General features: G+C 38.1%; 4 protein-coding genes and 1 long non-coding RNA gene across 6 annotated transcripts; all 5 read right to left on the bottom strand.

Annotated features, from left to right (window-relative positions):
* Positions 1–248: 248 nt before the first annotated feature.
* Positions 249–3210, bottom strand: LOC104904832 (uncharacterized). Its single transcript, XR_791665.4, has 3 exons — positions 2372–3210; positions 2178–2222; positions 249–555 (listed from the first exon to the last, which is right to left on the bottom strand). It is a non-coding gene; the product is annotated as an uncharacterized LOC104904832 (long non-coding RNA).
* Positions 3211–5128: 1918 nt separating this feature from the next.
* On the bottom strand, positions 5129–10308 carry LOC104904831 (replication protein A 70 kDa DNA-binding subunit D-like). 2 transcript variants are annotated; one of them, XM_010693226.2, is made up of 11 exons: positions 10062–10308; positions 9823–9903; positions 7798–7945; positions 7353–7614; positions 7178–7277; positions 6972–7099; positions 6633–6711; positions 6440–6551; positions 6110–6288; positions 5908–6028; positions 5129–5581 (listed from the first exon to the last, which is right to left on the bottom strand). In XM_010693226.2, exons 3-11 carry the CDS (start codon positions 7942–7944, stop codon positions 5450–5452), a joined length of 1260 nt encoding a protein of 419 aa, XP_010691528.1. In that variant the 5' UTR covers position 7945; positions 9823–9903; positions 10062–10308; the 3' UTR covers positions 5129–5449. The 2 variants fall into 2 exon arrangements, with proteins under 2 accessions (XP_010691528.1, XP_010691529.1); XM_010693227.3 differs by lacking the exons at positions 9823–9903; positions 10062–10308 and having other exon boundaries at positions 7798–9812.
* Positions 10309–12187: 1879 nt separating this feature from the next.
* LOC130591189 (uncharacterized) lies at positions 12188–13129 on the bottom strand. Its single transcript, XM_057394125.1, has one exon. It carries the CDS (start codon positions 13127–13129, stop codon positions 12188–12190), a length of 942 nt encoding a protein of 313 aa, XP_057250108.1.
* A 4-nt stretch (positions 13130–13133) lies between these two features.
* LOC104905070 (uncharacterized) lies at positions 13134–15921 on the bottom strand. Its single transcript, XM_057394124.1, has 3 exons — positions 15006–15921; positions 13824–14917; positions 13134–13745 (listed from the first exon to the last, which is right to left on the bottom strand). The coding sequence occupies exons 1-3, from the start codon at positions 15919–15921 to the stop codon at positions 13134–13136; spliced, it is 2622 nt and encodes an 873-aa protein (XP_057250107.1).
* Positions 15922–17019: 1098 nt separating this feature from the next.
* LOC125496282 (uncharacterized) lies at positions 17020–21549 on the bottom strand. Its single transcript, XM_048641756.2, has 3 exons — positions 20930–21549; positions 19225–19278; positions 17020–18461 (listed from the first exon to the last, which is right to left on the bottom strand). Exons 1-3 carry the CDS (start codon positions 21059–21061, stop codon positions 17472–17474), a joined length of 1176 nt encoding a protein of 391 aa, XP_048497713.1. The 5' UTR covers positions 21062–21549; the 3' UTR covers positions 17020–17471.
* Between the last annotated feature and the right edge of the window lie 1592 nt (positions 21550–23141).

Below are 23141 nucleotides of genomic sequence, written 5' to 3'. Positions count from 1 at the left end.
TAAAGCTGGTTAGATCTACATGTTTTTCTATGCACTGTATCATTCCTCAAAATAGTAAAATGTTAGGTGCCTCAAAATAGCAAATTTTTTTTGCAGGCTATGAAACAAAGTGTAGATGAATGTTTGTTGTGTTACGGATATAGAAGAATTTGCGGAATTTCGATGTGGTTATGTAGATATCTAATACACGCTAACGTATAATAACTTTGAGACTATAAGACTGATTTTAAAGGAAAAAAAGGCAAATGTAGAAGTAATTGTTGATAAGTTTGGAATGTTAGCATATCATAAGCGGTTTTGCATTTTGGAAATGCTCGTCAATTTGTTTTCTTCCTACATTAGGCTGCTCTGTTAGTTGAGCTTGCTCAAAAAAGTGCATACACTACCTGATTTTATACAAATTTGTATGATAATCTAACAGCTACACATGTAGTAACATAGTTCTCAAAATAGGCAAAAGAGCTGGCAATTCTAGAGTTGGAGGAGCATGTGTGTGGGCAAAAGCAAGACTCCTCATTCTTTTTTCTTCGAAAACAGTTGTCGCCAGTCTTCAAGCTACAAGAAGGCAAATGCTAAGGATGATGAAATTTGATGAAATCAATCTAAAAAGAGTACACATAATAAGAGCTATATCTAACAAATAACCAGTATGCATGGTTTCTTCTAATGTTTTCTTGTACTGTGTTATCTGGCTGTAATTCCAAGGAAACAATAAAGGTACATTTTTTTTTTTGTGTTTAGAAAGAGCAGGGGCTCACCATTGTAATGAATTGAAGTAAAGTTTCCTAGGTTGTTTAACTGTTCTTCACTATAGACTATAGACGTGGTTGTCTCTGGCTTAACCACTATTGTAATGAATTTGTGCTAATTATTTCTCTAATTAGTTTTTCTAGTTCTTAGAAACTATGGTTCTGGGTTCATGGCTTCACAGATGCACATGTAAATAATATAAACATTAATGGGTGATCGGCTGGCATATTTGAGATCGAAATGCAGTCATTGCGAGCTTAGGAGAAGTAAGTTTTCAGAGATATCAGTGGTTTCAATTACAGCTTTCTACATATTGCCTCAATTGAGTCTTAGCTAGGATCTTGCTGCATAGCAATGTATAACATTTAGCAAGAAAAAGAATGTGGATCCTAGACGCGAGAGATGAAGACTATATTTTTAGCGCACACGAGGAGTGACTCCGAAGTTCTTGCTGCATAGCAATGTATGAAGAGCATGAATGTCAATTGAAGGGGTGGGTTTCAATAAGAAATATATCAGACAGATTTTGCTATCATACATATATGATATGGCAAAAAAAGAGGGAAAAAGGGAGATTATTAGTATATAGTCTTCCTACCAAGTCCTTAAAGTGGACCAATGTAACAAATCAGCAAAAGTATGATTGGCACAAGTCATCAGACAAAGCTATGCTACTAATGCCATTGGAAGGGGAGTTCCCCTTCACATATAACATTCAGCAAAACAGCAAATTCAAAAGTTCAAGCCTCTTTAAAGGCATCACTTAAGACTTCCAGGTTGCATTATTTATATGAAAAAAGAACATGCCACACTGATAACTAAGCTCTTTCTTTTACCAGCACTGAATGTCTCGCAATTCTAACAGAAAGAAGAAATCCAGGTTATAATTTAAGTGCACCACAATGTCAGAAGGTTGTTTTCACCAAACAACCAACAGGAGCGGGTGGGATGTTCATCTACAAACAACAACACGACACGGCACGATAAGAATCTGCAGGATGCAATTTAACCAACAGGCACGAGCTTTGTTTTTGCACTAAAACTGACAAGAAAAGCCCATGTATTTTTTTTTTTAGTATTAGTAATATGTTTTACAAAAAATGTCACTACTTATGTTAAGGAAACTCTATCATAAATTAGTAACTTTCTTTTAAACAATATACTCCAAGAACTTAAATTGCATCCTTGAGATTAGCCTCATCAATGAAAGATTCTTTTCTCTTATAACAAACTCAAGGAAAAGGAGCTAAGTTTTCAATCTGCCCAACTTTATTCAACTCAGACTTAACATAATATCCAAAAACAATGAAAGGTAAATTGATGAAGGGTAAATTGCATAAATCAACAGTTAAACACCAAGCAAGATTGAAGATTCAAGCAATAACTCAAACAAAAGCATAAGTAAGATTGATGAAAACGTCACTCACCAGATAGTTGATCCAGTATGTCCAAAATGATTCCTAGAAATCAAGCTGAGAGCAAACTTGCCAAAATCAGTAGAATTATAAACCGAATACTCCAACATAAGCATCTCAATAGCAGAAATAAAAGAGTCAGAATGAGTAGGTTGGTTGACACTAAGATAAACACTTTTTTTTGGAAATGAGTCAATCATATATACCTCAAACTGTTGAACCGAAGTCTTCAGCATGATAGGCTTCCTCTTCAGAGTTGTCGGGATCATATGTTTCGTCATCAGAAGAAAGGTAGCCACTGGTTCTTCCTCCGCTACCATAGGCTTCAACGACTTGGTACACTGTACGCAGGTAGAAATAGCCGTCCGTTCCTTCACAGTACATATCATAACGTTTGGTTCCGGACACAACTGAACCATTGCCAACAAACATTCCAGTCCATGGCAAGGGTGAGTATTCATCTTTATCATCTTCACAACTTGTTTCAACCTGAGTCATTTTTTCTTTCCCTTTCTTTGTGGATGGTTTACTTTTTTTTGCTGTTTGGTTTGTTTGCCTGGCGTGAACAGAACTGTGTTCGCATTTTTTTGTGTTTTTCTCTTTTCTTTTTTTACTCGAAACGTTAGCTTCAGTTGGTTGAGGGGGCGACTTACAAGGAGGTATGCGGAAAACATCCTCGAACTTTTTGACGGTTTCTTTCAAGATTCTGAAGGTTTCTTTGCTGAGTATGGCAGCAGCTTCGCCAGAATAAAACGTTTTCCAGATGTACGGGGTGCCATCAATTATTGAATTGACAAGAAGAGCGCAGAGCTCACGTTCTTGCTTACTCTCTGCAGCAGCGCCTGCTTCTTTCAGATCTTTGGTAATTTTGAAGAAGAGTGCCATGAGTGTTTTTGAAGCCCTGGAAGCTGAGAAGGGATGGAAGAATGGAGGGCAGGGGATTTAGGGCAGAGGCTGATCAACAAATGAGGAACAGGGGAAGATGGAGGGGTGTTTTGGCTGTGGTGTATAACTTTAGAAATTTAAGGTAGAAAGAAGGGAAGTGTAAGCGGCATATTAAATAAGAGCTGTTAGTTGTAATAGGAACTATTACTTGTAATAGGAGTTATTATTTGTGTGATGACAAAATCTTTACATATTAGTATGTGTAACTTAGTTTAGTTTTGTTTAGTTCAGTTCAGTTCAGTTAAGTTTAGTTCAGGTCAGTTTAGCTTAGTTTAGTTTAGTTGTTTTTTGCCAAAGAGAACAAGACTTGAATTTTATTGAACAAAATTGAACTGAACTGAACTGAACTAAACTAAACTGATTGGAGTTGAACTGAACCAAATTTAACTGAACCGAAAATAAGTTGGGAGTTTAATATCATTACTATTAAGCATTACAATTTTTTTTATTATAAATAATATTAAGGATTCTAACTATTAAGTATTACTATTAGTAGTATTCTTATTATTACTACAATTATTATTATTATTATTACCTGAGTCATGAATTATGAATTTACATATTAGTATGCGTCACTTAGTTTAGTTTAGTTCGGTTCAGTTCAGTTCATAATTCAGGTAATAATAATAATAATAATAATAATAATAATAACTAAACAAGTCCCAACTTAATAATAATTACTAAACTAAGTTACACATACTAATACCATTACTGTCATTACTATTAAGCATCGGAGTTGAACTGAACCAAACTGAACCGAACTGAAAAGAAGTTGCGAGTTTAATATCATAACTATTAAGTATTATAATTATTCTTATTATAAGTATTAAGGATTCTAACTATTAAGTATTATTAGTAGTAATAGTACTATTATTATTAGTAGCATCATTTTAATTATTATTATTATTATTATTATTATTATTATTATTATTATTATTATTATTATTTGTATTATTATTATTATTAGTAGTAGTAGTAGTAGTAGTATTATTATTATTAGTATTATTATCAATTTTTTAGTGTACAATAAGTGTTGTTTGGCCAATTTATACATAATTTGAACATATCATAGTAAAATAAATGTTTGATTTGAAGCTATTAATAATACTGATACAACTTGTTTGAATAAAGTGACGTTTGATTTCAAGTTCATTTTTTAGATTTAAGTGTAGTAATTGTAAAAGCTATTTAAACAACTATATTAAGGAGAATTCTAAATGTACCTTCAAAAAAAAGAAGAATTCTAAATAACATATATCTGGCTTGTGTTTATGTATAGTGGAAAGGAAAGAGTTATCTAAAGATCCATTTGTGTATTAATTTGTTTGCATAGTGTAGTTTAGTATTTAGTGATTTCTAAATGGCAGGATGTTGACTTAAGTAGTATGTACACTGTATGATAATTACGCAATATATTTTTCAAAGCAAGAAATTATTTGTGGGTGCATCTATGCATATAATGTAGTAGCTCGTCTATATTTTTTAAAGAGCCTTGTTTGATTTGGAAATACAAATATACTTCTACATAGATTTATCGTGACAATGCAATTTAATATTTTGAGATGTATAGTTGCTATTTTAGCAACTGGATCGAAGTGTAAAAGTGTTACGGTTAAGAGGGAAATCTATACAAATACATTTGCTAGAATTAAGAGACTTGTTGGGTTTGAAAACTCAATAGTTTGCAAATGTGAATGAGTCGTTACGCATAAGGTAGAAAGTAGCCAGCATTCTAAATAGACGTTTACATGGCTTGAACGATGTAGGCTAGCTATTAACGATTTTAAAGAAATTGTGGATAAGGTTGAGACGCAAGCATATTTCCATAAACGGTTTGCAATCTAGAAATGTGTTTAAAGTTGTTGCTTTCCGACATTAGATTGCTTTGTTAGTTGAGCTTGCAAAAAAAGGGCGGACACAACCTAAAAGTATTCACCATAAAAGGTAAGTAATTAATAATCTAAGCACCAACCACTTGATTGGCAAGTAGTAAAGGTGCTGTATAGGAATGAAGCTAATTAGAGGGGAGTTCCAACTGAGGATAAGCACTTGAAATTGAAAAGGTAACATAAGGCAGGCTTACAGATTTAATAGGTTAATGCGGATGCTTAGTAAGAGTGTTTACCCGCCAAAAAAGGGCACCAACAAAAAAACTACTTGCCTAACAACCTAAACACTTACGACTTGCCTTTTTAAAACCAAAGTGAACAATATATGGCAAGTAGTAGGGGTGTCGTATAGGAACAAAGAACTTGGTTTGGAGCTAACAACACAAAAGGTTCATGTTCCTATCAGAAGCCCGCTTAATTCAAAAAGAAAGATTAGTTTCATTGGTTCTGCTAGTTCCAACGAATAGCCTTAGGAACCCAGGTCAGGATCTTATTCCGTGCAAGTGCGGTTGCTGGGCCGATTTGTAAGAGGAAGGGTGTTGTGCTCAGGTGATGCGCGATGGGCTCGAATTTGAACATTCCCTGCATTAGTTAACAGTTACATTTAGTTAAGAGAAACCTTGTAAGGGGAAGGAAGTGAGGGGATGTTGCTGCACTATTACACAAAGGTAGGTGTGAGTTTGTAAATTGATATAAGTTAACATAAGTATGCCTCACATAATCACAACCATATAAGCAACTACATTACCATTCAAGCTTGGGTTAGCATAAGACAATATATTAGATTTACCAATTCGGCTGGTAACCTGTATTAGATTTTACTATTCTAGCTTGTGTTACTATTAGACTGGTGGCTTATATTAGACTTAATAAGGTGGGCAACTGTATTGTAAAGTGTGTATACTCACAGTAGTGATCTGAGCATATATCTCAGACGCTGGTAGCTTGAATAGTGCTTCACACTCTTGTGTAAAAGCTGTGAAGGTCATTTCTCCTGTATCATCAGTGGCGTCGAATTTGAAAGTGATCCTATATGAGGGCGGAGGAGACAAATGTGTGAGCATGGACATGAAAATGGTATAGGTAGAACTGTAGGTTTATGAAAGATACCTAGGAGTCGCTATGCATTTCTCTTTGTTGCAGAACTTGCACGTGTAGGAGACGTCGCAATCATTTTCAGTCCGCTTGCCACAATTGTTACAGCCAACATATGGGACAATCCTAGAGCGTTCCGGTTCAGGAATCGTTACTTTGATCCAATGCTTTTCTTCTTGTAGTGTATTGCCTACCTAAGATCATAGAAGAACGATGCATACTACTCAAGTGGTTTGTAAAAGTGATTTCCACGCCACCACAAGTGACACAGAAACGTGGATTTGTTTGTTGTGGGTGTGTTATGAATCTATACAACATCATATCACTAACAGGTGCATGCATTACCTCTTTTTGTTTGATCGCATCTATTGTGAGGATTTCATCGTGCTGAGCAGGATTTCGAACCTCACAAATGCGAGCCATACGTTCAAGCACCAGTGGACGCTGTTCTTCAGACCTGCAAACATGTTTGGGAACACATTAGATGTACGTTAGCAAAGGGGGTGGGTGAAAGGCAGTGTGTATTGTAGGAACATACCATTTGCGGAGCGCATTTGCTCTCTCTCCAACTGGGTTTCGATGGAACTCGGTTGCCATGGTGGTCGACAGTGAAAATCCTGTAAGCAAGGTTTGAGTATTTAGGGGTAAGCATAGCTACATATTTAAAGCAAGGATTTACAATCTGGTATTTCTAGGTTTCCCTGGGGGAAGTGAAAGATTAGGTACTCTATAGGGAGCAGACCACTAACAAGCATTGGTGGTAGTCTTAGGAAAGCCAAGTAGAATTAGCCAACATTTTTAATTAAAAGAAGCAGGAATTTAGCTATGAGTAAGTGGCTAGTATAGCTTTGCATTTAGATTTATTGTAAGATATCACCTTTGTGAGCAGATGGTTTAAGGGATGTGAAGCCAACAATGAGGGCTGGTCCAACCCATGATTTCAGGAGGCTAGCTTCTGTTCCTGTGAGATCATCCCATACTGATATGGTTAAGGGCTGGTCAGTGCTGCAAAAGCGAAAGGTTGAGCTTTAGTGTTAAAGCGGTTATAAAAGACATGTGCATGCGTGGGGCAGCAATGTAAACCTGGGGTCAGTTATCACAACTTCCCGAACTTGGTGTGCAACACCAGATGCGGTTGTGATTGTCCGTGTTTCCTCAACAAACAAGACTATGCCTAGCACATCTGCACAATGTGAGTACATGATTAGGATATGTGTGTATGACAATGTACATTAGCAAAGGGAATAGGGCTGAGTACCGAATCGATCGCCAAGATCAGTTGTGCGCGGAATAGCAGCTATCGGTACGTACTCAGGTTCAAACGACTTTGCTTCAGGGTCTAAGGGCTGGATTGTGGCTTGACCGCCAAAACTCATTTGGCAGTCGTCATCCCGAGTGGCATAGCGGCCTAACACCGGTTTCAGGGGTGCATTTGCAATCTCGTACTCCTGATTGCTTTTGAAGACAGATTCATATTCTTCGATCTGGTTCTCAAACAGTGCTCCACGCATTGTGTTGCCCTGACATTCATATCAGAGGTGTGTAAGGTACTTATTATGATGCACAGGTAAATACATGGATGGCAGGCATATGTTGATTTACAAGTAAATGTGGACTGTGGGTGAAGTCATTGGAATAGCAGTGTACATTGTCTGGCCCAAGACTTGAACAATGGGAAATGAAGTGTATAATAAGGAAGCTACCTTCTCATCTTCAAAGAGTAATTGTTGATACCGAGTCTTTTTCTGAGGTGAAATCAGTGTTCGCGATTTTTCCTTGAGCTTCACCTTGACCTTATAGGCCTTTGTTGTGGGAGTCAGTTTGTCGAGATAAGTTTTTTCAGGTTTCATGCTGGAAACAAAAGAGAATGCACAAGTGTGAGAAGAACAAATGTAGGAGTTAGCTGGAAAGTATGGTAAAAAAGAAAGAGTTACAAAGATCCAAGGCAAAGTGTGTTAGCAATACAGTTAACAGGGTAATTTTTTTTTTTTTTGAGTGCAAGACTTGTAGTTTTGTTTGTTAGTAAAACGTGGAAGCTTGCAAACAATTTAGGAACACAACTTTCAACCTTACCTGTGGGGCTCCTTGGCATGCAAAAAAATGAATAAGGTAAATGGCTACACATTATAATAATAAAGATAACAAGGTTGTTCAAATTAGATAGTTTTTTTTCCCCCTTGTCAGTTAGTAATTTCAAAAAAAAGTGTGGAAGGAAAGTGGACCATGTTGGCAGTAGAACTTGTAGGTTTTTAAGCAATAGCCTGGACATTTTTGTGTCCAATTATATGTTTTTAGAGTAAGTTTGGCATTGTAGAATCTGTATTAGGAAAGTAGTTTTGAAATTTAATAATTCTGATAACAAACATCTTTAAAGGAGATATTTTTTTTGTTTTCTCTTTTAAGTGTTGTTTCCTCATCCCAAAAACTCAGGAACATGATATGCTAAGCAGACATGCTAAACGCTTTTCCCCCCCTAGCAAGAGTGCACAGCACTGACAAAGGAAGAACACATTTCTCTAGGTTGTAAGGAATTAGTTAGTTGTTGCAATGCAGTGTGGGAAAAGAAGGGGAAGCAACATCAGGGGAGTGGACTATGCAGCAATTACATTGTCTAACAGGTTAACAGAGAAAAAATTCAGAGAAGAAAAACCATAAATGCTAATAATTGGTAGACATGAGTCTAAAAATGTAAATGTGCCAAACAAAACAGTACAAAAGACAGGGGAAAGGAGCAGAAGTGGAGTTATTGAAGTAAGAAACAATTATTGGAGCAAGGAAAAAGCCATTGAAAAGCAAACTCACCTTGAATTACTTTGTGAGCCTTAATTTCCTGGAGGGGAGACCGTTGTAAACTACTAAATCTGGTACTGAGGGATTTAAGTATGATATACTTACAACTTTACAAGGTAAAGGTGATAAAAAAGAGGGAAAATGAGGTCATCTAGTAGGGTGTGAACAGTGTTTTGTCGATTTCTTTCTGTCCTTTTGTAGATAAAGTAGCATTGTGGAGATCTTTGGGACATGTATTTGAGTACAGAAGATATGATCTCATCAGTACCAACAGTACAAGAGGTGTACTTTTCCACTGTTATGCTCACCTTTTTACAAAAAGTATGTGTACTTTTACACTACTTAGTGTGTTAGAAAAGGCAACCAATCCACATGTTCAGTACAAAATAGTAGTTTATTAGTTGGCCCTGGCACAACATTCTATACATATTTATATATAAAAATGAAGGGAAAATGTAGTACTCTTTTCACCATGGAAACTATTTTCTTTATGGCAGAGTCAATAATAATGCTTTAAGACAGTTTTTTGGAGTTAAGAACAATTAAAGAGTGTTAGAAGCTTGATAGGTAGGCCAATTTAAGAGGGAACACACTGTCAATTAAATATATCTATTTTTGACTTTTTTTTAAAGGATGAGCTTGCTGTTCTAGCCAAACAACACTCTAGCATGGCCTGCCCTGGTGGTTTGATTCGCTTAGGTAGTTTGTACATGTGGTCGAATAAGTAATCTGCTATGGTAATTAATCTAATCTAATATCTGATATGATTAGCATTAGCGGAAACTATTAGGCTAACATTAAGAAAATGTCTTCCAACATACACACAACAGAAGTTGAGCAACTGTTAGAGCTGAAGAATAGGGGTCGGGAACAGGCATAAAAGCTATTCACAAGTCAATATAGAGTTACCTGGTACGAAGGCAAAATTATAGTTATACCTGAATCCTTGAGGTGGAGATGGTTTATAGGAGAGAAGCGTTCTTTCTTAGTGCAGCCTTAGAGCAGAGGTCCAGTCAAGCCTGTAAGCAATTTTTCAAACATGAAAGGAGGCACACTGAATTGGCACCAATTTTAGCCCAGTAGTTTCTAGGAATACAACCGAAAGGATAAATGTCTAAGTGTATTCCAATGAACGTTTGGACAAAATAAATGTACGAAGGCAAATTAATAGTTATACCTGGATCCTTGAGGTGGAGATGGTTTATAGGAGGAAAGCGGTCTATTTTAGTGCAGCCTTGGAGCAGAGGTTCGGTGAAGCGTGCAAACATGTCCTCAAACATGGAAGGAGGCACACTGAATTAGCAGCAATTTTAGGCCAGTAGTTTTGAGGAACACAACTAAAAGGATAAATGTCTAAGTGTATTCCAATGAACGTTTGGAAAAAATATACGTGCATGAATATATGAAGATAAAAGTGAATGAAGAAATACCTGTTGAAACCAGGAGTCTTGAACGTACTGAGCTAAAATCTTGCATAATTCATATGAAGATATTTGTTGCACAGCTATACAACATCTGTTTGAGTTTGCGCTTGCGAGTGTAGAACACCACAAACTTCTGTTTTGTGGAAACCAGTTTCAAAGGAATCACCAGGGAGAGTGGGAGGGGGGGGGGGGGGGAAGAGGGGCAGGGGGGCCTTGGGAAAATGATGCAGACGAAACGGATCACAGAATTAACGGAAGAGATTCCCTGGGTGTGCACAGTGTGCAACCAACTGTGTAGTAGTTGTCTGTGTGTACGGTGCATGGTAGAAACCGTGACCTGTTGTAAGAGTAGTAACATGCATTACAAACGTAAGGATCAATCATGCACTCTAAAATGGAAACATTTGTGGCACTAAATATGCAAATATTTGATTTCAGGTACAGCACTAAATGTATTTAGAATTGCATGGAGGTTGTGCAGAGTGTAGATGCACAGAAGTAGTTCTTCATTAGCAGTAATGCTGCAAGTGCTATCGAACGGCACAGTCAGCCACACCGATGAAGAACTTCTTGATGGTCGTACTGTGCCACCATGTTCAGGAAATCACCTGGACGAAACAAGATACAAACACCACAGGTTACCTCATATATTCGTAGTTTTAGGAGTCACTTCAAGCTAAGCAATTAGCAAGCTGTTTAGGTAGTTACCTGAGGTGGTTTTTTTTTTTCCCCTGGGCAAAAGTAAAGTGGAGCAGCACATTAGCAGGAACTACAATGCACAACGCAATGCAGCACAATAGGTTCACGAGCATGCGTCAAATGTTGATCTACAAAATGGCCTTAAGGATGTATGCGGACTTCACGGACAAGATGGCAACTGTTGCACGCAACAAAAAGTTATTTATGTTTGTTTACTGGGAGTGCAGGTCTTGATAATTAGAGCACCTGTTCAGAGTAGGTTAAACAAAGAAGTAGTCATTTAAGAAACACTGGTAAGTCCTACAACAATTCCCTGGCTAATTGAACTATCAAACAGATGGTATGTGTGATATAAGTGTAGTAGCTTCTTTGTAAAATGTTAGTGAAATGAGCGGACTTACCAATGGAGGCAAAAGTTCAAGATAGATAGTTCAAACGTTGTTTCTTCCAGTATATAATTATTAATCGCAACTCCAAAACACCCTGCAATATAAAGCACGAGTTATTAGTAACAGATTTGTAAGCAAACATACAAAGTTTGAGTGATGGAAATGCAGCAAAGTGTGGCGCACCATGAAGCGGCTGTAACTATATAATGCCAGCCTTTTCTAATACTTTAAAAGAAACTACATTCTTAACAGCAGCGGTTTGATCTTGTGGAGATGAATTTGACAGAACCTTAACTTTACTTGATTTGCGTGCGCGTGACAAGCCAACGTAAAGCTGACCGTGTGAGAAACAAGGGCGGTGCAGATATAAGCCCACTTGGTTGAGAGTTTGACCCTGTGACTTGTTAATAGTCATTGCAAAACTGAGTTTTATAGGAAATTGTTTTCGTTGGAATTGGAAAGGGTAATTGGCTGAGACAGATGGCCTGAGATTTATGCGAGGCAAAAACACATACTCTCCCCTGTGGTGGCCGGTTATAATGACACATTCAATAATGTTTGGGAAGAAGCGTTTGCATATCAAACGCGTACCATTGCACAAACCAGAAGCAGGAGCAAGATTACGCAGCAAAATAACTGGGCTGTTTGCTTTTAACACTAATTCATGAGGGCTCATACCGCCTGGGCAAAGAGTATTTAAAAATTCAGATGGATATATGTTACAAGCGTCATCGAGAAGCATATCAAAACTCTTGTAGATAACTGCTTCTCCAGGGAATTTGTTTATGAGATCATTGTTTAATCGCATCAACATCTTCATTCATAGGGGTCAGAATTGCGCGATCTGTGAAAATGTTGTCGCAAAAAATCCCTGCACTGATTTCTGGGAAGACGCTTTCCACAAGTTTACCTAGACAATCGGGGCTTGCATCAAATGGGAGAACAATCTGTGAAGGTAATTTAACAGCCGCGACTTCAACAGTCTGTAAAGATCCATTGCCAAGTGCAAGCAAGAATTCAGAGAATGGTTGGTCTTCTCTAGCACGCATATTTTCAGTTAAGCTGAAGCGCGTCAATGTGGTCCATAGGGCAGATGATACAAGGCTTGCTTCAACAGCTTCAGCTTGAGTTTTATGCGGTACAATAGGCAACACCTGCCGGAAATCACCACCAAAAACAATGACTTTGCCTCCAAACGGGACGTTGGGATCACACAAGTCTCGTAGCAATAGATCAAGTGATTCTATGTTTTCCTTTCGTGCCATTGAAGACTCATCCCAAATGATCAAACATGCTTCTTTCAACAGTGCTGCAAGGCCGCTTTGTTTGGACACATTGCAGGCTTTCGAAACGGTGTGATCAAGAGGTATTTTAAACCGAGAATGTGCAGTACGACCAGTGACTATGTTTGCTGCAGCAATTCCTGATGTTGCCACTGGGAGAACAATCCTGTTCATTAGTCGTACTTCTGCATATAGTGCTTGGTATAGGTATGTCTTACCCGTTCCGCCCGGTCCATCTACAAAAAAAGCAGCACATTTGCCTCTTCGAATGTGGTCCATAATAGAATCAAATGCTTCTTTTTGCTTGCAATTCAAATTTTCCCGTGCTTCTTTATACTCAGCTGGTATTGGTGCATCAAGTGCATCAATAATATCTTTAGTTCTTCTAATTTCATCGCTTTCAGGGCCCTTCAAATCATGTAGGTCGAATTCCTCCAAAGTTTTTCCCATTTCTTCAAGGAGTCGTTTTCAACTGTTTTATAGTTAGTTGTGCACACTTAGGTGTTCGCGTGGAAATTTCGTCCAAAGTCTTCAGATAGTGTGTGTAGAACTGGTGCCACAAGGCTAGAGGGTTGCTAGGTTTGCAGAATATCAAGATCGTTGTAAATAAACGGCGCAGCGCACCAGGCATTTCAATGCCAGCGGCCTCTTGCATACACTGTACAACAGAATCATCTTCTTCAAGTAGGCCTAATTTCAGTGCTGTTTCTTGGAATGATGCACATAGGTAACCGTTCACGGTTCGTAGGTCGTCAAATGACTTAGGCCCACGTACATGGGTCAGCAAGAGGCGGAGGAAATACCGCTCACCCTCCGCAGGCACAACAAATGTTAAGCGGCCAACAACAATTTTTTTTTGAACTCTTTTAGTCCATGTCTTTGCAGAGGCAGTCCAGACATAATGTTCTGGGAACTCTGAGTACAAGAACTGTGATGCATCATCGTGAGTTGCATTCATCTTGAAAAACTCAGTGAGAGACGTGCGCGTTCGTGTATCATCTGCTACAATGCCAGCAAGTTGTTCTTGCGGTTTGAACTGGACTGTTTGCGCATTAGGCAAATGAATCTGTAGAGGAGTACAGGAGGATACATTTCAAAGAGGTCGAACGAAAAAAATCCTCCAAGCAGCCTCACACGGTGAAACCCATCGTCCGGTTTGAAACTGTTGGATTTCATCAACTGGTTTGGGGTCTTGCTGAGCCGAAACAGCAAAAGATATTTTGTCATGCCCTTTGTAAACATACTTGTATATGTACTTCACTGCTTGGATGGTTGAGCAAACTTCAACATTCAAGTGACAATCAAAAAGAGCAGAGAGGTAAGGGTTGTATGGAATAACCCATCTGTTATCCATTGCAAACTTGCGAATAATGGGATTCTGACCATCATTTCTCCGCCTATAAAGCGGAAAGCCATTCTCATGCGTACTTGTTTCTTCTTGGAATGTCTTTGGATACCCATACTTGCATACTCCTGGGCTGCTTTTGTGTTTCATGCAAGGGCATTCAGGGTTTGCTGCGCCACATGGGCCATGCATCATGTGGCTTAAAATTATTTTGCGCAAGTGAGGGTTGCTCTCATCAGGAATTTCAGCACTTATAAACTTGTCAAATACATTAGGTTCTTTAACTTTGTAAGATGGCTTCATAATTAGCAATAGATGTGCATGCGGTAATCCCCGCTTTTGAAATTCAACAACATATGTATATGCTGCAATTTCCCCTAACACACTGTCCTCAACTATCAGTTTTTTCAATGCGATTAGTTTTGCACGGAAAACGCGAGCAACTAAATCTGGCCGGTGCTGAGCTTGCTCACCCGGAGCAAGGTGTTCTTTAATTTCAGGCCAATTTGGATTGCATGTCATTGTAACAAATAGGTCTGGTTTGCCATAGCGTTGCACAAGAGCTATGGCATTTAAGTAGCGCCGTTTCATGTCACGGGGCCCGCCAAGGAAAGTGGGCGGCAGGATGACCCTATGCCCGACATTTGCACCGCTATTCTCACCACCATCAAAGCAGTCTAAGATGCCTTGATACAATTCTGCCCTAATTGTTGATTGGTTGTTCCTGAAGAAATCCAAGCGTGTGTTTTCAAGCTTAACATACATATCAACGATGAATTGTTGGAACAAGCGGCACGCTCGCAAAATGTAGTTCCCAGGCCGCATTTGTAGGACGTATGCGTAGTATGCTCTACAAGAAATTTGGGTCCGGCTTGTTCTAACCTGCGTTGCAACTACACAGGGAGGGTACAAGTTGTAACAAACAAAGTAATTTTGTGGACACAAAGGCGTATAAGCTAGTATTGGAGAAGCTAAACTTACCAGCAGCTTCAGCGGATAAGAGGTCATAAACATCGTCGGCCAATGCAGAAGCGATACTCAGCTCAGCAGGAGTATTTTGCCTACGGCGACCGCTCTTCTTTTTTTTTAGCCCGTGGTGCCACCCACAATCACCATAAGGGCGAAGTAGGGGATATTGTAATGGATCATAGCACCCGTAGTAGTGCATGATCCTGTGTTCACGTTCTGCCTTGCCGTGGACAATAATGTGTGGTCCACCAGTTGCACTGGTTGCTGAATCTTCAGCCCATATGACAGCGACCTCTTCAGCAGTTGGGGCATTGTAAACACGCTGGTCAAGGACGGGATCCTTATTTAGGTGTATTTCCGTGTGCTCTACAACGTCTAGCTCGCGCAGGGATCTGAAAAATTTTGCATATGGATTGTACTGCATGATATCCATCAAGATAGCTATCACGTCAGGCCTCAATTCAGGGAAAAGCCTCAAACGGTTTTCTGATTCGTGTTGCGCATCATAGAAGTACAGTTGTAAGAATTGAGGCTTATGGTCATTTGGCAATAGATTAGGTATGAAATGGTAGATTTGGCCATGTAATTTGAATACATAAATGCCTTTTTGAGTGCATGAATCAAAATTGCCACCGAGAGAGCTAAATGCAAAGAGGTTATTGTATAGACGCGAATATGTTCTAAAGTGTACAGCATCATCGTCCTGTGAAGTAAACAGCCTAATGAGCTCTGATGGGAACGAATTGGATGCAATTTCAACGTCACCGTCTGAACAACAGAACCCAGGCGGTTCGTAGAAGAACCTAACTGCAGAACATTTGACACAACGTTCTGCAGGGGGAAGGACCAGTGCTGCTGTTGGCATCTGCTGCCCAACATTCATAGCAGCCCCAACTGTTTGAGTCGTAGAGAACAATAAGTCAACCATATGTACAACACACTATATAGGAAGTTAGAAACAACAAAAGCAAGCGTGCGCAAAACCGTTATTTACTTTCTTTTTTTTTTTTTTGACGCTTGACTCGAGTTTGTTTTGGTAGTGCTCCAGCATCAGCTGTGCTGGGTAACATACGAGTCATGGTATATTGTCTAGAGTCAAGCGTCGGACTCAAAAAACCTTCACCACTGGTTCCAACTGCATGTTCTTGCAAGCCTCGCATGCGTTTACTAACACGAGTTGCAGGTGCCTTTGCATTACCTGGGCAAACAAAGCTGTTAAGTATCTAAACTCAATGATGGAGAACCATAACCTACCTTGGAAAAAGGAAAGTAGCGCATGGGGTTTACGTGTTTTGGGTAGGAATCTAACTGTTTGCAGTGTACTTAGAGGCAGGCAGGCTAAGGTAAAATTTCAACTTTAACCTAACAATTAAAGAAGACCGGGAACTCTAACCTGAGCTCTGTCTGTTTTTTTAAAAGGCATTCTATGAACAATACAACAATACATGCTAACTTCAGTTATCTAGACCATTGTATGCAGCAGTTACAAACAACACATATACTGAACCATTTGAAGCAGTAGTTATTTTAAAGTTTTTTTGAAAAGTACCCATAGAAGTGATCTTGGGCGGCGCTTGGATCCAATTTAGGGCGCGGTGGGAACTTTCATGGCTCTCGGAAAGGAAATGGTGTTTCCTGCAACTTTTTCAGCCCGGAGAACAACAGGGTTATTGCAGAATATTAATTAAAACAATAGCGAAACAGCACTTGACAAATTAGTACGTTTGGTACAGAGGTCGACAAAATAAATGGAATATGGCTGCTACCATGCACACAGCTATGACGCACAGGTGTTGTGGAGACAGACTGTAATTTGAGTACAGGACCCTTGCATTTGTAGGTTTTTTGCCCCTGCTACGCGTGTGTTTATTTGCATATTAGTTTCCAACAGGTAAGTGTGCCTACAACGGTTTGTTAGAACGGATGTGGCACACTGGCATTAGTAGTTTTCAAAACAACATACTAATGTAGTTTCCACAAATACAGAAAAAGCTCTGTAAAATGTAATTGATTCCAAGTCGCCACGTGCATTTAAATAGTGAGTTATGTAAGGAGGTCAGTGTTTCTCTTAAACGGTTAGTGGTAAAAGCTCTGGTACGCAACAGGTCAGCTTGAATAGTAGCCAGTTTGATTGAGGATAAGCATACAAAAGAACTGGTCAGATTGCAGGATAGCAAAAGAAAGTGCAGAGAAGAAGAGCAAGTTAGAAGCAACTATTATATAGCAAAGATTTCATAACTTGCATTGAAATGCAGAGAATTTGTTACAACCCATCTAAGCTATTACAGAAAGAAAGCCATTACAAAAGGCTACTTTGACTACAAAAGGACTAAATGTAAAGGGTAGTCAGTACAGTTTTAGAATTCTATCAAAGCAACAACTTAAGTTTAGAGAAAGGCATAAACAACTCGTAGCACAAAAGGGCAAGGATAGGCAACTCTTGCAAATGATTCCTAACAACACAAATAGATGGTATGCCTAGACCCCGCCTTTCTTGGGACGTTTTATAACAGTTTCAAGCTCCGAGGGAACAGCAAGCAGAGGAACTGCAGGGCCTTGCCCAGAACTCGGTACATTTCCAAAGGATGACCTGGCCCTGCGTTTCTTTGGAGGAAGGGGAGGCGATACCATTGTAGGTATCTGAAACTGGATGCCACGCGGAGTTAGACAATCTTGCTCAACAACCAACGGGCTAGGGTGCATTGGTTCCTGGATGTTAAGAACTCGTTCTTTAACGGTTAGATAGCTCTCTCTTTCAAGAGCACAGAGAATAGATGCATAGTTGGAGGCTTTGTAATTTGCATCAATGATAGAGAAGTTGTATTGATGCATTAGGAAAGTAATTGCCTTCTTTGCAAGACTCTGCTTGGCCTCATCTAAAGTGGCACAGGCGTTCCCAAAGATGCATGCAACCCCATGTGCACTGTGTGGGCACGTAATTGTCACCCAAGAAGTATGCCTAAAACCACCAAAGCATATGTTTTCCACTGGAGTCAACAAAGCTTGAGTGTGCTTGACTACCATAGGTAAGAAATTCATGTAGTCAAGTGTAATGTGGCTAACAGTAGGACAAGCATCTAGGAACTCAGCTTCAGATGGCATTCCTGATGGTGTGCCCCTTTCAATAGCTTCAAGTTCAATCCTTTTAAGGCTATAGAGGTAGGCACACCTATCAAGCATGCGTCTTTTGCCAGCCGTGAAATCCTCAACATGCACACTGTATTTGCTAATGAGGTCACGGACAGCTTGCTCAGCAGCTTTGTCGCACGACTCATCTAGGTTGCCAGCCTCCCCACCGACATACATATAAGCCATTGGCCCACACTCTGTCCTAACAGCTACGCAAGCATTGTTCTTAGCTAGGTCGACAATACCATAGGTAGGAACTTGGAAGCTTAGGCACTCGGTAATTTGCCTTAGTAGAGGTTGGAACGGGATGCGCAATGGGTTTAGTGACATAGCTACAACCTGTGCAGACAAACCAATTCAATTTATGATGGATGATGTTGACGGAAACTAAACAGAAAAGGCAAACCACAATGCCTCACAGAAACTGGCCCAATGTTTATTCACAATCACATGTTTATGTGGGGTTGTCCCAAATTCCCTTAAGCAAGTTTGTCTGAGAAAAGCATTTTCCAGCGACATAACACACACCTAGAGATACCATGTTATTGAAAAGCACGGCCATCTACCATGACCTCTAAAGGAAGGTAGCAGACATTTGATAAACCGGTTATTTTCAAGACCCTTTCAAAGTCATACAGCTTAAATAAGAAATATGAAGGCAGGGCACTTAAATGCTTAAGAAGAGACAACAATAAAGCGCAGGCTAATGGGAACAAAACAGCAAAGAGGCCACAAACACAGCAACACTATATCTTTGAAAAAAGAACAGATTCAACAGAACTGAGCAACTATATACTTTGGTAAAAACAACAGGATGAACAGAAAATCCTAACATGATAAACTCATAGGTTGTTAAGAAGCTCATAACATGATTTCGTAGGGAAAAGAACAACCAGGGACTTTCAGGGAAAAGGATTAACAAGGCCTGGCTTACAAACTGGCAAGGGAAAAAAACTTAAACAGAACTAAGCAACTATATACTTCATAAAAACAACAGGTGCAACAGAACTAAACATATATATACTCATAGGTTGCTAAGAAGCCCATAACATGCATTTTTTAGGGGTAAGAACTACCAGGGACTGTGAGAGAAAAGGATTACCAGAGGCTGGTTTACAAGCTGGCAACAACAGATGAATGAGAAGCAACTTGAATCCTACAGGTAAAGGCAAAAACAATCAGGTTAGCAATTGTGCAACAAATCTAATTCATAGTTGGTTATACAAAATGAGAAGCAGCAAAAACATAAATTAAGATCCTAATATTTGTGTTACATGAACATGAGCTCGTCACATCTATCAAGCGTACAATTTTGTTCTCGTTTCAAACTAACAACCAAGAACATGGAACACTTAAATTGGATTTGATGAACTGACAAAACATATGAACAACAGATCATCTAGCTGCCAGAAACAGGCCATGGGAACTCCCCCCCCCCCTCCTAAACTTGTTTCAGAATTGCTTGTTTATATGATTATTCAACACCCAAAAAGCATGTGATTTTGTTTTCCACTACCACCCTATATGTTTTTCTACATGAGTTTGATTGATTTAAACACCAAAAGAGCCTGTAATTTTGTTTTTCACTACTACCCTTTATGTTTTTCTACCTTAGTTTGATTGATTTAACCACCAGCAGAGCGTGTGATTTTGTTTTTCACTACTACCCTATATGGTTTTCTACCTGAGTTTGATAAACCAAAATGGTATATGATGCTTGCCTAGATGCCTATATGATCATTGAACACCAAAAGAACAGCCAAAGTAAAGATTAATATATAATATAACAGGATTTCATGTTTAAAGTAATCATAACACAATGAACACAACATCCTAACTGCATTGCATCTTTTAATATAAAGTTTATCAGGGACACGAATTGTCAAGTTAGATCCAATGTGCAAATATTTGTCTAGTGTTTGTTCTTGCAAGATCGTTAAGTAACTAATAAAGCGTGACAGTTTTTAGTCATCTGTGGAATCCTTTGATAGAGTAAATGTGTGTCAAGTACCAATTGTTTGTATGATTAATTAAAGACAACTTAATTGCCAAACCAGTAACCATTTGCTAACACAAGAAGAGTATGGAGCAATGACCTACCACTCTGAAATTCCAAGCTTTTATTTATGGAAGGACACAGAGATAAAGAGGCATTTCCTTTTAGCAGGGGGTATTTATACTATAGATGAAGTAGAAACCCTATAATGGGAAGTACTACATTAGGGCAATGTCACCATTGCTTAAATTAAATATCAAGTCCCAGGGTACTGCATTCCTTGGTTCTAGTTCACTTTGAGCCTTAAAACCGGGAACTATTTGCTTTTTCCCTGGTTAGAACCTGGTTAGAGAAACAGGAAAGTAACTGTACTTTTGAGGGGGAAATCTATTAAATATTGGGTAAGTTTACCCCCTGCTGAACAGTTCCCTCTTTCAATCTGTTCCAAACTAAAGGACGAAATTAATGTTTTCATGCAAAATTAATTAACTGTTCTCTATATAATGATATGATGCTGTTCATGATAATGCTATTTAATGGCTTAATTAATAATTATTGTATACCTAATGACTAATAATTTAGTACTTGATTAACAATGGTTTAATTCATAACTATTTTATTAAACCAAAGAGCACCATGATTCATCTTCATGTAATATAATTATAATGATGATTATTTGCAGATAATGATGATTCTTTGCAGATTTGCAGATTGTAGAAAAACAAAAGTGGTGAAGTGGGGAAGCTTAGACATGGGAAACGAAGTCAATTTAACAAGCATCAAAAAAACAACTTTAAAGTGCACAAATTACCTCTGTAAACAAAGTAGGAGCTCCATTTCCCTTGCCCAACAAACAGCCAAACATCCATTTTTCTTGCCCACCACACGCAGGCAACCCAGCAGCCCCTGAATTGAGCCACTCCCAGAGTCCATAACCCAGCATTAAAGGAAACCATTGAAATTAACCACAAAACACCCAACTATCCATTTCCCTCGGCCACTACACGCAGCTGGCCCAAACCAATTGTCAGTAATGGAGCTGAAAAGCAGAAATTTGATGCAGAAGAACCCTCGCCCGAGCATTAAAGGGACCCCATTTAAATTCATGGAGATGAGAAGTAGAAGGTTGAAGTTTGATATATAAAGAAAAGAAAAGGAAAAAAATCCCATTGAAATTGATGGAGCTGAGAAGTTAAAATTTAATTCAGATTCATGGAGATTCATGGAGATGAACAGATGGGAGGATGAGGAGAGAGAGAAGACGAAAGCTGAAGGCGCCAAATTGAGTTGGGCACATCTGGTGAGGCGGTGTGTGGCACGTGGAGGACGCGTGGAGGGCTGAAGTAAGGTGCATCACGCAAGGCGCACGTGCATCGCTTATGAACAGTGAATTTCAGCTGTTTGTCACCCAGAACACTGTAGAAAGGAACAGTGTTGTATATTGCTACTTTTAAAAGGTTCAAGATTCATCTATCACATTGTTTTTAAGTCTATAAATCGCTAAATGTTAAAGCGAACACAAGATGTAACTGACAAACTATGTTCTTGTTAAATTTATAATTTTATTGACGATCAACTTCAAGTCATTTGTACTTAGTGAACTATATGGATTTCTTGAATTACACAATTTTTAATTAGCCACAACAATTAATTGATGAATAATATATGCATACGAACTAATTATTGATAAAAAAATTATAATCTATATAATGTATTATTGTCTCTAAATAGGAAAGGAGTATAAATTCATTGACCTTGCTAGTTGCTAGTTGAATTTTGTAACGAGGTACAAAATAAGATGACTCATTTTCCCTCTTGTGTCATTCTTTATATCTATATAACTATATTACATAAATCATCATTCCCACTTGTAAGAAATCTCTTGAATTAATCAATTACTCTTAGTTATTTTTGTTTTCTCTCTTATATTATAATACCAATGGTAAAACACCTACAATTATTATTCATAAAGTTTGGGACCTTTTGAATGAATTAAATAGGTGTCACAAAAGCATAGGGAAAGAAAAAATTAATTCACTCCACCTATCCCATATTTATCATTATCTTGGTATATATCAATGGTCAACTAACCTTTGTTTAAAGAAACCTCTAACAACAAATAATAAAAAAAAAAAAAAATATTTAGTTGGCTAAAGTCTTAAAAATAATATTTAAAACTTGCGATTAAATCTCGTCCGCATTATTTACTCTTTATAGCTTTCTCTATACCAAAATATAATAATAAGCTCTTTTATTTTTAATACGTACATGCAAATCTACACTAGGCACGCGTATCTCAAGCTAAAGAGTCTAGTCTGTAGTCCATTTTAACTCTCCTAAACCCCCTTGACTTGTACTCATTTAGTCATTTAGTGATATAGACGACTAGACGAGTGGATCCTAGTTTTAGCCCTTTTCTTATAAAGTACTAGCTTTCATATGCACGCGATGCGTGCGTTAATTTCAAAATTTGTTATTCTATTAGATATTCCATTCGTACTTTATTTATGATTAAACTTAAATGTGAAAAATTTAACAGTTTAAATGAATTTAGATATATTAGTTCGCCAATGTAAAAAAAATAAAAATGTTGTGAGTGATTATTAACATTAATTTTTTGTGAATTAATATTGAACAGAAAAAACAAAAATAATGAGTTGGTTTAACTTGATTAAAGAGTATCAAAGGTAGTGAATGTTCAGACTTTTCATATGCACATTATGTATGCCATCTTTTTTTATAAGGTATAAATATTTTGTCCATTTAATTTTTGATTGAAGTATTTGATGCATATATCATTTTAAACTTGTTTTAAATGGCAAGTTGGAATGAGAATTTTTAAATGATTTGCTTTTGTAATTTTTTTCATTCCATTAATTAGATCATTAAGGGTATTTTAGTCACTTCAAAAAAGGACACCACACCTCCTCCCTTGACTTATATAATAGAGATTTGACAAAGCCAAAGGGCAAAGGCTACCTTCTAGACACTAATAATATACTACGTACTAGAGATTTGATGAT

Source organism: Beta vulgaris, chromosome 4, assembly GCF_026745355.1.
Source record: "Beta vulgaris subsp. vulgaris cultivar EL10 chromosome 4, EL10.2, whole genome shotgun sequence".
NCBI classification, from domain to species: domain Eukaryota; kingdom Viridiplantae; phylum Streptophyta; class Magnoliopsida; order Caryophyllales; family Amaranthaceae; genus Beta; species Beta vulgaris.
The sequence above is the reverse complement of the archived record's forward strand: the minus strand, read 5'-3'. Positions and strand labels throughout refer to the sequence as shown.